The following is a 17,390-nucleotide window of genomic DNA, read 5'->3' on the forward strand; positions in this document are numbered from 1 at the left end:
TCCATTGAGCCCGGTCCATTTTGATGTGGACCGAGTCAGGAGAATACAATTCATTGAGCCGGGCCCATTTTGATGTGGGTCGAGTCACGAGTCATTGAAACTGGCATAGATGTGTCTGATTTTCCCTAATTCCTCTTTTCTTTTCCACACAAGCGTAACAGAGAAATTCTCAGAGGAAGAAGATGGCTTCGAATGCAGCAGTTCCGTTTTGGAGGGCAGCAGGGATGACCTACATAACGTACTCCAACATTTGCGCAAATCTTGTCAGGAACTGCCTCAAAGAACCTTACAAAAGCGAAGCTCTCAATCGCGAGAAGGTTCACTTCTCTGTATCGAAATGGGCAGACGGCAAACCTCAAAAACCAAGTATATCTTCCTTCTACTGCTTCTTTATCATATCTGTGTGTGTAGATCTGGGAGCTGTCTTGATGATATAGGTTTCGTTTGGTTCTTTGATTTATTTCAATTGGAATCTTCAGTTCTTTTTTTTTTTTTCTCGTTTGAGTTCATTTAGTTTTGTTGTTCTTTTGATGAATGAATTTTATTGATCTAGCATACTGGGTTATTTTGCTTAAGAACGAGGGTGGTTCATTGGGAAAATCATGGTATAAACAAGTTTTTATTTTTCCTCTATTAGTATAACCTCTAATATGACAGAATCGGAGATGTTATTTGAAAAAAAAAAAAAAAGAAGCTTTTCTTCAGCTCTTCCGAAGCACATCTTGCTCTGCGAAGAAGCGGGCATGGATTGAAGGTTGATGTTAAAAAAACGGTCCTTGTAATTCTTGCTGCCTTTAGGGTTTGTTTGAAACAAATGAGCTATTTCTGAATTTCATTTGGCATTGTTTATTTAGTTTAACTCGTAAAAGATAAAAACTCAACTCCTGAAGGATGAGAATTCTTCTCCAAATAAATTTCAACTTGAGTTGAAAAATAGATTTCAAATTACATCAAAGGTGATGGAGTTTGAAAAGTATTATTTGAGTTTTAGTTACTGTTGGATTTTCATTCTTTCATTGTAACGGCCCCGGAAATTTTAAATGAAATGTATATTAAAAATGTCAATGTGGAAGCGAAGTCAAAATTCGATTAACATCCCTTACACTGAAACCAGAAAAAAATGCTCAAAATATAAAAGATCAAACTAACTAAAAGAGAAATTCGAAAGTAAGCTATGAATATGATTTTGGAGTCTTTAGGCGTCCCCTTCGTCGTTTTCTTGCGGAACGGGCTCGGGAACAATGTCTTCCTGATCTGAAATGATTAAATAAGAAATGAGTTACACTAACCCAGTAAGGACATCACGATATCTCACCGTCACGGAGATAAAGGTGGGTAGAAAACACAAAAAAACCAATGGAGCATAATTTACAATAAACTCCTTTATCAGTAATAAAACCTTTTACCATTCACTTATCTCGGTGAAATTCATAAAACAATATACGAAAGTAATAACATTATCATCATCATGAAATCATATAAACTGTGTAACATAATATTTATCACGCCCTTGCAATTCAATCATTTCACAATTACTTTTCCTCATTCACCAGCCTACTAGTATCTATGGGGATCCATAGGGGTCCCGCTACCCGTTACTCTTAATACTTGTAATCAGATTCCAGGGCCGTCCCCATACCCCGTCCGGTATGGGCGCCGAAACTATAAACCTCATTACCCCGTCCGGTATGAGGGTGAAGCGGGCCGTCCCCATACCCCGTCCGGTATGGGCGCCAAAACACATAAGATCTCCATACCCCGTCCGGTATGGGAGACCACAATCCCGGTAGGGTTCCCTACGGACCCGGTCCGTCCACCATCTCTCAGGATATCTAGTCAGGCTGACCACATTATACAATTACCCATTTACATAATCTTTCATTCTCTTTTCCCTCAGTCAGTATCATCAATCCACATGCAAACAAGCAAAACGGTAATTTATGCATAACAGACAACATACAGCATCAACATCTCAGTCGTTCAATCCATAATCAGTAAAACAGTAAAATATGTACGCGAAACAATGAAATGAAAACATCAAACCTCATACTGCATTTAATACTGAAAATTAGATCAAACAATAACAGACCAACATTGTATCAGACTCGGGCTCCATTGGCAACCTCAATCAATTATACATCTATAAAGTCTCAAAATACCGTTTAATTATTTATTAAGCTTTAATACCGTGATAGGAAATAGGGTGAGGGGTCCTTACTCGTTTAGGGGTCCGAACACGGCTTCACAGTGCGCCTACAAGTTGTTCCCAATTTTCCCTGAATTTCTCCCGGGAAGCTGAAACGCACTAACGGTACCTGCACGTGTTCCAAAAAATCCCAAATTAGGCCCAGGGCCCTTTTCGGCCAATATCGCAACTCCGGCACGGCGGCTACGCCGTGCTCCAGCGACGGCGCCGCCGCTTGCGGCGGCGATTCACCTCGGGTTGGCCGTTTTCGGCCGTTTCCGGCCGAATTCGGCCACACTTGCATTGGTTTCTGTGAATAAACAACCCTACGGCCCTCGGGGGGCCAAAAAATTACGGAAAACCGAAGCTTACCGGTGGCGGTGCTCTCGGGTGCGGCGGCTCTCCGGCGAGGTTCGCCTTTTGGTGATTCGGCTCCGGTTAACCTGTAGAGAAAAGAATGGTGATCACGGTGATACAAAATTTGCATCAAACGGAGGCCGGGAAGGGCCTCATCGGAGGCAAAACCCGAGGAGGGGTGCGGCGGCGCCGCTGGCTTTCGGCCGTGTTTTCCAGCCGTTTGGCCGGGATTTTAGCTCCGATTTGGCCACAGGGGGAATCAGCGTGGAAAAACGAGTCGGTGGTGTGAAATTTACCTCGATCGGTGGTCGGAAATTTCCCCGGTGCGGCGGCGGGCGGCGGCGGCCGGCTCTGGTTCGTCTTCTCCGGCGAGGGCAGGCGGCTAGGGTTTTTGTGGTCTGGTGTGGGGGTTCTATTTATACCCTTTTGCCTTTTGATCTTAGCCGTTCATTTTGATTTAATCTGGGCCGTTCGTTTTTTATTAAATCTGGGTCGTCCGTGCGATTAAATCTGAGCCGTTCGTGCGCGCGATTGATCTGGGCCGTCCGATTGCGCGCACGCGGATCGCCAACGTGGTCCATCCCCGGTCGACGTGGTTTTGCCACGTGGCAGGTCCTGGTTGGCCATGACTGCTGACGTGGCTGCTGACGTGACACGCGTTTTTTTTTTTTTTTTTTTTTTCTCTTTTCGGGCATTACATTCATGCTTGAACTAAGTATGCATTTGCAAACGAATTCCAAAGGAGAAGTTTATTTGTTCCAAACGTATCCGTAGAGATTGTTGCTTGGGTATCTTTGCTTTTCATTTATTTTTTTTCTGTATTGTATGAATCCCAGGAATCATGTGGTGGTTCCTTCATTATGCTAACTGGTTTTGCCACTTGCTTTTAGGCTATTTAGTTTACATAAAAAGATTGTGTTAATATTTTCTGGGCCATACCTGTATAACTTATCTTGATGCAAAGTCCAATAAGGAGCAAAAGTAACTGTCTGGTTAGTATTTCCAGTCCTCCAGTCCAAGTCTAAAATCCATGCCTTCTTTTACCAGAATTTGTTTTTGGGTCATGGCAGTTGAGGTGGTTGTAATGATGAGCACATGAATCTTTGCCACCATCGTTATTTAACCTATCTTGATCTTCAAGTTCAAATAAAAGAGATAATAGCACGCTCTGTTTAGTGTTTCCAGTCCAACTTTAAAATTCATGCCTTCAACAATTTCTGGGTGGTTGTGGTGGTGGTGTTGTGTGTCTGATTTCTGTTCTTATTTGTATGATTTGGTTCCAAATCTTATTTTCTGGTCAAAGAACATTTTGTACTTCATTGTAGAGTTAAATCACCTTTTTTTGTGGTTGCATTTGCATCTAGCAAATATAGTGGATTATCTAATTACCGTTATGCTTAAAACCTGTTATATACACATGACCCACAGTCTGGATGGAGTTTAAATGCTTGGGTTCATTCCACCTTTTTGACTTAATTTGTTGAGTAGGTCCTATTGCAATCAACATGTATAACTAACAACTTGTTTATCTTATTACATCTTGTTGTATGTGAGCATGTGTGAATACACGTCCTTTAAGGTTGCCTATGAGTTTGTATCAGCAGAAGCACCAAGCATCTGTATTCATATAAATGGTTTTTGGACATGCAAAAAACTCGGAACATTTGAAAATGACCAAAGAAAATTTATTTTAAAAAAATGATCAAAGAAAATGGTCATTCAAACATTCTGTTTTATGGATATTATTTTCCGGTCAATAAACTTGGTTGTTTGCTGCTTGCATGCTGTTTCTGCTTCTCAGCCTGCTGATAGTCATTGGAAGTTTTCTTTGGATTGGCAATTTCTTTATTTCTCTTTCTTGGATATTACTATTAGCAGATCATTTGATGATATACATTTTGCTTGTTTGTGAACAGCCATCCGTTCTGATACGCCTGAAGAATGAAGCTGATGGGATGATTATTTGAACTGGAAATCTCTTGTTTATTTTTTTCATTTGGTTGTTGCAATGGATTTAGTTCCATTTGGTCTTTAATCCTGAACCGTGTAGGAGAAGGTCTGGATTTAGAGCTTTGCAAGGAATTGCACCTGTAATAATTCAATTGGCATTTCTTTACTTTTTAACTATGTACTTGTGGTGCCATCAGCCAGGATGTGAAAGTGGTGATAACTATAATGTTGCAAAAACAAGCCACCGTTGACAGGAGGCTGCGTCTCAGAAGTCTAGTCGATCAAGAAGTTTCTGTTATTAATTGCAGTGGGTTTCATTTATAAGTATTTTAAATTGGCAATGTCGTCTTCATATAAGGCATTTGCAGCCAGTCCGCTAAAATTATAGGGCAACAGATTAGATGATTTTTGAGGTGGGAGGTTGGAGGTCGGGGGAGGCGGAGAGAAGAACATATTAACTAAAAGAATTTTGGTTGAGTTGCTTCAAATTTTAATTTCATAAATAGGTGAGAGTATAAAAAAAATGATATTTTATATTAAATCTAAGTTATTTATTTTCTCAACATGTGATTTTCTTGAAAGTGAAGGCATAAATGTGTACATGAAAATTAATTTTACATATTAAATTTAAAGATTAAATAAAAATAAAATATGTTTGAAATAAATGTTAAATGTTTGTGAACTTGTCATAAAACATTAGGGTGTAACATAATCTGTGCCATAATGTATGAAAATATTCATCATAGTATAATGAATCTTGTCAACAAAACATACAAAATTTGAGTCTTTACTTAACTCAATTTCCTCATATATTTTGCAGATGGCCTTAATTGATATTGATTACTAAGTTTAAATTGGTGAAAAGAAGGGGATATGAAGATCAATCTTATGAATTGAGCTATGATTTGCCTACTTAAAGATAATGGGGTCTTAAGATCCACAACATGAGTATCTAGAACCTTGGCCTCCTCCTAAAGTTTGCTTGGAAGCTTTTTACTGAACTCAATAATTTATGGTCGCAAGTCATTCATAGTAAAAATTATTAAGTGAGGTGTAGTGAATATTGATCACGCTGTAACGGACCCGGAAATTTAAATGAAATATATGTATTAAAAATGTCAAATGCGGAAGCGTAATAAAAATTTTGATTAACATCTCTTATACAATAACCAAACGTACTCAAAACATGAAAGAACAAACTAACTAAAAGAAATACTCGAGATAAGAACTATAAATATAACTATTGAGTCTTTAAGCATCCCCTTCACCGTCTTCCTGCGGAACGGACTCGGGAACAATATCTTCCTGATCTGAAATAGTTAAATAAAGAATGAGCTACACCAGCCCAGTAAAGACATCACACTATCTCACCGCCACGAAAGTAAAGGTGGGTAGAAAACAAAAATGAGCAATGAAACATAATTTATGACGAACTCGTTTATTAATATAAAAACTTTTACTGTTCACTTACCTCGGTGGGATCCATGAAAATGACATATGAAAGCAATAACATTATCATCATCATGAAATCATATAAACTGTATAACATAACACTTACCACGCCTTTGCATTTCAATCATTAAACAACATATTTTCCTCTTTTACCAGCCTACTATCCATGGGGATCCATAGGGGGGTCCCCGCTACCCGTGAACCCTTAACATTACAACCTGATTTCAGGGTCGTTCCCATACCCCGTCCGGTATGGGCGCCAAAACCATGAACCTCAATACCCTGTCCGGTATGAGGGTGAAACGGGTCATCCCCATACCCCATCGGGTATGGACGCCAAAACACATAAGGTCTCCATACCCCGTTCGGTATGAGAGACCGCGTTTCCAATAGGGTTCCCTACGGACCTGGTCCGTCCACCATCTCCCAGGATATCTAGTCAGACTGTCCACATTTTCCACTTATCAATTCACATAACTTTTTTGTCTTTTTTCTTTATCTCAATCATCCAATCATACACAACATGTAAACTAGTAATTGACACCAAACAAGAAAACACAGTATCAGGTTCACCATAATACAAACCATAATAAAAGAAATCATAGTTCATGCATACGAGACCATAACATAATTACATCAAACATCATGCTGCATTTAATACTAGAAATTAGACCAAACAATAACAGACCAACACTGTATCAGACTCGGACTCCATTGGCAACCTTAATCAATTATACATCTATAAAGTCACAAAGTACAATTTAATTATTTATTTAACTTTAATACCGTGATAGAAAACAGGGTGAGGGGTCCTTACCTGTTTTGGGGTCTGAATTCGACTCTATAGTGTGCCTACAGGCTGTCCCTAATTTCTCTGAATTTTTTTCGAAAAATTGAAACGCACTACCGGTACCTGCACGTGTCCCAAAAATCCCAAATCAGACCTAGGGCCCCTTTCGGCCAATATCGAAATTCCGGCACGGCGGCTCCGCCGTGCTTTGGCGACGGCGTCGCCGCTTGCAGTGACGATTCGCCTTAGGTTGGCCGTTTTTGGCCGAATTCGGCCACACTTTCATCGGTCCCAGTGATAAAACAACCCTAGGGCCCTCGGTGGGCCAAAAAATCACGAAAAACCGAAACTTACCGGCGGCGGTGCTCTCGGGTGCGGCGGCTCCTCCGGCATGAGTTGCGTTTTGATGTTTGGCTCCGATCAACCTGTAGAGAAAAGAACGGTGATCACAGTTGTATAAAATTTGCATCGAACGGAGGCCAGGAAGGGCCTCATCGGAGGCAAAAATAAAGGAGGGATGCGGCGGCGCCGCTGGGCTTCGGCTGGGTTTTCCGAACGTTTGGCCAGTGGTTTGGCTTCGGTTTGGCTATAAGCGGACTCAGCATCGAAAAATGAGCCAGGGAGAGAAAATTTACCTCGATTGGCGGTCGAAAACTTCCCCGGTGCGGCGGCGGGTGGCGGCGGCCGGCTCCTCTGGCGTCTGGTTCTTCTTCTCCGGCGAGGCACTAGCGGCTAAGGTTTTTGTGGTCATGTGTGGGTGGGGTTATTTATACCCTTTGCCTTTTAATCTCAACCGTCCATCAAGATTAAATCTGGGTCGTCCATCGCGATGCAATCTGGGCCGTCCGTGCCTGATTGAATCTGGGTCGTCCGTGCGCGTGAATCTGGGCCGTCCGTGCGCACGTTTGATCTGAGTGGTCCGTGCGCGCGGGAACGGATCTGGGCCGTCCGATCACGCGCACACGGATCGCCCACGTGGCCCGTTCCCTGGTCAGCGTTTTCTTGCCACGCGGCGTGTCCTGGTTGGCCGGAGCTGCTGACTGGGCCGCTGACGTGGCACAATTTTTTAAATTGCGTTTTGACCCCCAGTTTCCGATTTTCCTTTCAAAAACACATCCAGAATCCAAATTTTCACCACTTTTTCCCAAAATCAATTTCAATTAAATCCAATTAATATTTTTACTCAATTTTATCATTATTATTATTTTTATTTTCATTAAATCAAATTAAATTAAATTAAATTAAATAAAAATCAAATAAATAAAAATAAAATAATAATAATAATAATAAAATAAAATTTTATTTTACTTGGGTGTTACAACTCTCTTAAATAAGTTCACCTATTTGGAAGCACATCCTTAAGCACTTGAGAATTCTTAACTCTGAGATATGGTCTTGGCTATGAGAGGTCAACTAATTTTTGACATGATATTTGGATTGATGATAAGCCATTACTCCTTCACCTCTACTATTCTTGAAGGCCGCTTAAAAGAATGATGAACTCGTACGTTAATTAGGATGGATATTAAAATGGAGAGAATTTATTGATTTTCTCCCATTTATGGTTTGTTTGGATATTGCTCCAATCCATGTTAACATTATTAGCTTCGTGCTTGATAAACCTATTTATTGCATTTGAAAGATGGTAGGTGATGTGAAACTCAGGATCAATAACGTAATCCAAAATCTCGCGTATACATCAATAACCAGAAACTCAAATATATTATTATTTGATAATTTATTTTAATATATGACAATAGTATTTTATTATCATGTTGTTTAATTTATGTGATAAAATTCTTAATTAAATTTATGGGTTTTATATCAAAATGAAAATCTTAATAATGAGAGTAAAATATTTTATGATTTAATTTAAAATATTTTTAGTCGTTGGATCATCAAAATAGGACATTAATAATTCAGTAAGACTAATACATATGCGATAGTCTCTATAAGATAAAGATTAGTTGATCTCATTAACTAAATCATATATATATATGATGCATATAGAGATATGATCATTAAACCGACCCAATTGAGAATTTTTAATGGTTAATATTATCTTAAATTGTCAATAGAGTATTTTCTCATTTTGATGAGATGTAAGAATTTCTTTAAACCTGAAATCATTATAGTAATTGATAAGTTATTTATTATATTTTGATTTTGCACACATATAGTCATAAAACTATAGTTGAAAGGATATTAAGTATGATTAAATACTTGTAGAATTAATGATTGGTCAAGACGTAATCTGTCAACTTCGGTAATAAGTTTAAACTTTATGTTGTCATTTATTATAATGATTAAATTAAGACCTTGGTTAGAGTAGTTGAATGAAGGAAGAAAATAGTTTCTTATGTCATTCGTTAATCAATTATAATTAACATGAAATATAATTAGTTACCTATTGGGATTGGACAGTTAAACTATACCTTAGGGTTAAACCGGAGCAATAATAACGAAATAAAATATTACTTATTTTTTTAACAGGTTTTTTAGAGTAATTGTATATTTCATGTTATCCGGTCATTGAGAAGTGTTACTAGATGTCAATCTTAATTAATAAATTAGTTTGACCAATTTACTACTGGTTTAGTGTTGAACATATGGAGTCGCACACTAACGAGTGTTCTGACTTTTGCTAAATAAATTAATTATTTTAATTATTTAAAAATTTAATTAAAAAATTTAATTTAATCAAATAAATAAATTTTTTGATCTAAATAAAATATTATTATATTTTTTTCTAGCACCGATTGTATAATTAATATTGTAAATAAATTGAATTTTTCTATTTTTAAAATTAAAAATTAATATTTATTTTTTTTAGGTTATTATATTATTAGTGTAATAATATAATATGGCTATTGTTATAGTTGTTGAGATTGTTATAAAATTTAATTTAAAATTAAATTGTTTTATTAAATAATAGTAACTAAAAAAGAGAAATATATATATATCTATCTATATATATATATATATATATAAGTCTTTGGGTGTTAAAAAGAAAAAAAAAGGGTGGACGAGTCCAAATAAATTTGGACGTCTACAGGGAGAGTCCAAATAAATTTGGACGTCTACAGGGAGAGTCCAAAAGGAACTCCACCCATGTCACCTATATATATATATATATATGATATATATATATATATATGTGTGTGAGGTTTTTTGAAAAGTAAGAGAAGGTAATTAGAAAATATATTTATATTATTCAATTTATCTGTACCTTCTGTTAATTAAAAAATTGAAAGATAAAAGTTAATTTTAGTGTAGATACAGTTAACAATTAATTTTAGTGTAGTATGCATAGAGTATTTATATTTTCAAACAATTTTAATTTAAAAACTCGTTATTAAGTATATTTTAAATTTAACTTTTTATTTATAATATAATTTTTAAATATAAATAGATCAGATTAAATTATTATTTTTATCTTTTGTTATATATTATTCACATATTATAATCTTTCAATAGCATCATAGTTATGAATTTTTGTATTTAAATTATATTACTAAATTTTAATTTTTGATATTAGAACTTAAGCTACTAGAAAATTAACGTAGCTGCTTAAAAATTACGGTAACTGCAATATATATATATATATATTAGATATATAGATAAATAATTTTTTTTTTTTTCCAATTGCTGTACTCCCGCACCAAATATAAATATATATATATATACATGCTATGTACATATATAACGAAGAAAAATTGGGCAGGGGCTGTACCCACTGCAGCAATATATGTATATATGATATATATATAGATATGTATAGGTGTATGTAATGTGTGACTCATAAAAATTATTATTTTTGAATATTTTATCTATATATTTACAATAATTTTCGAAATTTTTAATAATAAATATATATCATATTTAATTTTTAATTATTACATGTATGTTTGTCCTTTGTGTAATTTTGAATTAAGTATTACATATGATGTAAATTTATTAGGACTAATTGTATGTAGATAATTTAAATAAAATTAATTTTATACTAGTAATTTGATCATTATATTTTTATAATTATTTTGATAATTATATTATCTAATTTAAAATTAATTTATGATAATAAAATATAAGATGCATATAAGATATTTTATTATATAGTTTATCATCAAAATAAATAAATTTATTTATTTTTATTTACAAAGAACAGTCTGATAATCAGGAGATTTGTAGTTCAAAAATAAAATAAAATAATTTGTTGCATAAGATGCATATATGAAAATAATTATTTCAATTTTATATCAATTGCCTGAACTATCCGAAAAATATAAAATTTTATTACTTGTTTGTTCATTATGATAGTTGAACTCAACTATATTAATAAGAACGACCTGACAACCAGAAAACTATTTGGTATAGAGTAATTTATAGAAGTTGTATAGGAATACAATTGGTAACCGTACTTACCTTTAAAATATGTCTGAGAATCGACTTGACTATTAAGAGGCTCATTCATATTGTTAGAAGATTCCTTTATTCCACTAAATTGAAATATAGATTTCTTAAAATTATTTGATTTATTTAGTAGAAATATAATTTAGATAAAAATTCATTTCTTTATGATATATGTAAATGTATTCTTATATTATTACATTTTCTTTTCTTAAATTTCAGATTTCTCAATATGTCTGTTATATCACTGCGTGGTATACTTGATGCCAACAAATTGGTTGGACCAAATTTTGATGACTGAGACCAAAATCTGAAAATTGTTCTCATGCATGAAAATCTTATTGACATGATCAATAAGCCTGCTAGAGAGACCCTACTTGAGGATGATGCTGAGGCAGTTAAGGATTTTTAGAAATACTTGACAGATTGTCTTACTGTCAAATGCATTATTCTTGCTTCTATGAGTTCTGAACTCCAGAGGAAACATGAGGATATGGATCCCCGTGCAATCATCGATCATCTTAAGAAGATGTATAGTGCACAAAACAGGACAGCTAGATACCAGTTATCTAAGTATTTGTTTGGATCTAAGTTGACTGCTAACTCTCATGTTGGGCCCCATGTTTTGAACGTGATTGGTCTTATTGAAGAATTTCAAAAATTAGGGTGCACACTGGGTAAATAACTTTATCAAGATTTGATCTTATAGTCACTACCTGAGTCTTTTTCACAATTTATTATTAATTTCAACATGAATAAAATAGATTGTGATTTTCATGAGATGCTCAATATGTTGATTGATTATGAGAATCAAATTGCATCTGAGAAGAAGAAAGAAACTGTCATGTTGGTTGATAACTCTTCTAAAAGGAAGAGTAAGGGTAAGAAGAAGCCCAAGAAGTCCGCTATACCTAAGGTTGGTGTGACTAAACCTAAAGGTAAGACCTTAATGAAAAGTGTTTCATGATTTTTTTAACTTCTATTAATCTATCTATATGGGTATTAGATATTGGTAGTCATTTTAACATTTACAATATGTTGCAGGAACTACAGATTAACAGAAGATTGAAGAAATGAGAAGTTAATCTTCAAGTTGAGAATGGTGCAAAAGTTGCAGCTCTAGCTGTATGATCAATTTCTCTTAGGATACCTACGGGCAAGGTACTTTTATTGGAGAATTATTATTACGTTCCTAAATTTGTTTCGAATATAATTTCAATATCTTTTTTGGACCAACATAGTTTTTATATTATTTTGAATAATGGAGTTTGTTTTATTTATCATGATGATTATTTATATGCAAATGGTTATCTCCAACATGGTATTTATGTCTTACCTAATATAAATAAAAATTTAGTTTTGCATGTTTCTAGTCTTAAGAGAAAAAGAGATAATTAAGTAAATTATACATATCTTTGGCCTTGTAGGCTTGGTCATATTGGAGAGAAAAGAATAAGCAAGTTGTGTAAGGAAGGTTACCTTAACAAATATGATTATGAATCATATGCAACTTGTGAATCTTGCCTCATAGGAAAATTGACCAAATCTCCATTTATTGGAAGTGGAGAAAGAGCTTCTGAATTATTGAGACTAATTCATACTGATATTTATGGCCCTATGAAAACTCAAGCCAGATGATGATATTCTTACTTTATCACATTCACTGATGATATGTCAAGATATGGATTTGTGTATCTTATGAAACATAAATCTGAGTCTTTTGAAATATTCAAAAGATTCCATAATGAAGTTGAGAAACAGATTGGCAAATGCATTAAAGTGCTAAGGTCTGATAGAGGAGGAGAATATCTTAGTGATAATTTTACTAGATATCTCAAAGAGAATGAGATTATCCCACAATGGACCCCTTCTGGAACACTACAACACAATGGAGTGTTCGAAAGAAGAAATCGAACCTTATTAGATATGGTGAGATCAATGATGGGGTTTACAGTCATTCCAATTAATTTATGGGTATATGTTTTAGAAACTGCAGCGTATTTGTTAAATAAAGTACTTACTAAGTCAGTCTCTACAACACCATATGAGATATGAAAAGACATAAACCGAGCCTTAAGCACATTAAAGTTTGGAGTTGTCCAACTTATGTTAAGAGATTACAAACTGATAAGCTTGACTCAAGATCTGATAAGTGTAGATTCATTGGGTATCCTAAAGAAACAATGGAATATTATTTCTATCATTCATCCGACCATAAAGTGTTTCTGGCCAGGGGAGCAACCTTTTTGGAAAAGGAATTTCTTTTTGAAGGAAATTATAGTGAAAAAATTGAACTTGATGAAGTTCAAGAAACTAATGAATCAATACAAAAAGAGGATCATGAGAAGTAAGTTGAGCAACTTTTACTAGATATTTTGAAGATGACAAGGAAGTTGTCATCTCCAATGGTTGAGATTCAAAAAATAAGCATTGTTCAAGGACTAGTTAATGAACCTGTTCAAAATCACATTGAATAGCAACCTAATCTAGTACAAAGTGAGCAAGTTGTACACGAACCTCTCAGAAGGTCTGATAGACAACATCGTGCACCAGACATGTTAAATCTTTTAATGCAAGATGATGTAACAAATGAGGTTAATTATGATGATGATGACCCCAAGACCTATGAAAAGGCTATATAAGGTTTTGATTATGAGAAATGGATAAAGGCCATAAAATCTGAAATAGAATCCATGAAGGTCAACACAGTTTGGACTTTGGTTGTAGATGGGTTTTTAAGAAAAATATTGTAGCAGACAGAAAGGCGGAGACCTATAAAGCCCATCTTGTTGCTAAGGAGTATCGTCAAAAGGAGGGAATCAATTATGACAAAACATTTTCCCTTGTAGCAATGCTTAAATCAATTCGGATTCTACTTGCTATAGCTGCATACTATGATTATGAGATATGGCAAATGGATGTGAAAACAACTTTCCTAAATGGTGAGTTGGAAAAAGATGTGTATATGACACAACCTAAAGGTTCCATATCCCCATCTGATGATGATAAAATCTGTAAGCTATAAAGATCCATTTATGGATTAAAGCAAGTATCTTAGAGTTGGAATATTATTTTTAACAAAATAATTGAAAAGTTCAATTTTGTTATATGCGAAGAGGAACCTTGAAGCTAGTGAGAGTACAATTATTTTCTTAGTGTTGTATGTAGATGATATATTACTCATTGGGAATGACATATCAGAATTACAAAATACAAAGATTTGGCTATCTGAATAATTCTCCATGAAAGACTTGGGAGAAATAGCTTATATATTGGGAATAAAGATCTATAAAGATAGATCTAAGAAAATGCTTGGACTTTTCGAGTCTATGTACATTTATACCATTTTGAAGAGATTTAATATGAAAAATTCTAAAAGGAGCTATTTACCAATAGGCACTGGAATTACTCTAAGTAGAGAGAATTTCCTTAAGACCTCTAAAGAGAGAGAAAGAATGGGTAGAGTCTCGTATGCTAATGCAATGGAAGCTATCATGTATATCATGACATGTACAAGTCCTGATGTGGCTTATGCACTAGGAGTGACTAGCCGATATCAGGCAAATCCTGGTGAGAAATATTGAAAAGTGGTAAAGATCATTATTAAGTACTTGAAAAGAACTAAAGACCAATTCCTCATCTATGGAGAATCTGAGTTAAAACTGGAACGTTATACCGATGCAAGTTTTGCTTAAGATAATGATGATAGCAAATATATATCTGGTTATGTGTTCACCTTAAATGGTAGTGCAGTGAGTTGGAAAAGTTCCAAATAAGCTACGGTAGCTAATTTAGTGACCGAAGCAGAATATATAGTGGCAAGTGAAGCTGCTAAGGAAGTTGTTTGGATGAAGAAGTTCTTAACTGAATTTGGTGTGGTTCCTTCAATAGAAGGTCCAGTTCCATTATTATATGATAATACTGGAGCGATCACTCAAGCAAAAGAGCCGAGATCGCATCAAAAGTTCAAACACATTTTGCGTAGGTACCACTTGATTAGAGAAATTATTGAACGTGGGAATGTTAAAATTCAAAAGGTTGATGGAAAGGATAATCCAACTGACTCGCTCACTAAGGCTCTTGGTGCAAAAGAGTTTGACAAGCATAAGTGGAAGTTAGGAATGAAGTACATGACAAATTGGATTAATGCAAGTGGGAGATTGTTGGGGATATAAGTGTTATGCCCACGATCCAATTATTCGTTTAATATATTGAATATATTATTATTTGACAATCTATTTTAATATATGGTAATAGTATTTTATTATCATATCGTTTAATTTATGTGATAAAATTTTTAATTAAATTTATAGGTTTTACATCAAGATGAGGATCTTGATAATGAGTGTAAAATATTTTATTATTTAATTTAAAATATTCTTAGTTGTTGGATCATCAAAATGGGACATTAATGATTCGGTAAGAGTAATATATATATGATGGTCTCTATAAGATAAAGATTAGTTGATCTCATTAACTAAATCACATATATAGATGATGCATATGGAGATATGATCATTGAACCAACCCAATTAAGAATTTCTAATGGTTAATATTACCTTAAACTGTCAATAGAGTATTCTTTTATTTTGATAAGATGTAAGAATTTTTTTAAACTTGATATCATCATAGTAATTGATAAGTCATTTATTATACTTTGATTCTGTACACCTATAGTCATAAAACTATAGTTGAAACGATATTGAGTGTGATTAAATACTTGTAGAATTAATGATTGGTTAAGACGGAATCTGTCAACTTCGATAAAGTTTAAGCTCTATGTTGTCCTTTATTATAATGACTAAATTAAGATCTTGGTTAGGGCAGTTGAATGAAGGAAGAAAAGAGTTTCTTATGTCATTCACTAGTCAATTATAATTAACATAAAACATAATTGGTTACCTATTGAGATTGGACAGTTAAACCATATCCTAGGGTTAACCCGGAGCAATAATGACGGAATAAAATATTACGTATTTCTTTAGCAGGTTCTTGAGAGTAATTGTACATTTCATGCTATCCGGTCGTTGAGAAGTGTTGCTAGATGTCAACCTTAATTAGTAAATTAGTTTGACCAATTTGTTACCGGTTTAGTGTTGAACCTATAAGGTTGCACGTAACGGGTGTTCTGACTTTTGCTAAATAGATTAATTATTTTAATTATTTAAAAATTAAATTAGAGAATTTAATTTAATCAAATAAATAAATTTTTTGGTCTAAATAGAATATTATTATATTTTTTGCTAGTACCGAGAGTATAATTAATATTGTAAACAAATTGAATTTTTCTATTTTTGAAATTAAAAATTAATATTTATTTATTTTTGGGTTATTATATTATTAATGTAATAATATAATATGTGTGGCTATTGTAATAGTTGAGATTGTTATAAAATTTAATTTGAAATTAAATTGATTTATAAAATTATTTTATTAAATAATAGTAACTAAAAAAGAGAAACATATATATATATATATGAGATATATATATATATATATAAATATGTAAGTCTTTGGGTGTTCAAAAGAAAAAAAAAGGTGGAAGAGTCCAAATAAATTTGGACGTCCACAGGGAGAGTCCAAAAGGAACTCCTCCACCCACGCCACCTATATATATATATATGATATATATATATGTGTGTGTGTGTGGGGTTTTTTGAAAAGTAAGAGAAAGGAATTAGAAAATCAGTCGCACACCAAAAAGAAAGATAGTGAATTCTCTGTTAAGATTTTGTTAGAAAATTTTAACATATTTATATTATTCAATTTGTCCGTACATTCCGTTAATCAAAAAGTTGAACTGTAAATGTTGGTTTCGATTTGGATACTCATAGAATGTTTGTATTTTCGAGCAATTTTAATTTGAGAACCCGCTATCAGGTATGTTTTAGATTTAGTTTTTTACCTGCAATATAATTTTTAAGCACAAATAGATCAAATTGGATTGTTGTCTTTATCTTCCACTGCTTATTATGCGCATATTATAATTCTTTAGTATGACTTTATCTCCTTTAGACCACTCATTCTCCCATGTTGTGCGGTCTTTTTCCTCTTCTCTCTTTTTAGTTTCCTTCTTATTGTGCAACCATGCATACTTTCCTTCTTGCTGCAAATTAGGGAAAACATCTTTAGAAAACTAGAAGATACTTGCGGTAAGGAGAATACTTCTCTGGTTACAAGTGTCTTTTTAGTATCTGTTTTGCTTCTGTTTTTCATGTTAGTCAGAGTTCATGGAGAGGGCTTCAAGCC

General features: G+C 34.0%; 1 protein-coding gene and 1 pseudogene across 1 annotated transcript; both read left to right on the top strand.

Annotated features, from left to right (window-relative positions):
• The first annotated feature begins 126 nt into the window (after positions 1 to 126).
• Positions 127 to 4,669, top strand: LOC110814210 (ATP synthase epsilon chain). The gene is made up of 2 exons (XM_088220601.1): positions 127 to 366; positions 4,459 to 4,669. Exons 1-2 carry the CDS (start codon positions 183 to 185, stop codon positions 4,485 to 4,487), a joined length of 213 nt encoding a protein of 70 aa, XP_088076727.1. The 5' UTR covers positions 127 to 182; the 3' UTR covers positions 4,488 to 4,669.
• Positions 4,670 to 14,529: 9,860 nt separating this feature from the next.
• On the top strand, positions 14,530 to 15,334 carry LOC148265822 (secreted RxLR effector protein 161 pseudogene; annotated as a pseudogene).
• Positions 15,335 to 17,390: the final 2,056 nt, after the last annotated feature.

This window comes from Carica papaya, chromosome 5 (genome assembly GCF_054855325.1).
Source record: "Carica papaya isolate Zhongbai chromosome 5, ASM5485532v1, whole genome shotgun sequence".
Lineage (NCBI taxonomy): Eukaryota > Viridiplantae > Streptophyta > Magnoliopsida > Brassicales > Caricaceae > Carica > Carica papaya.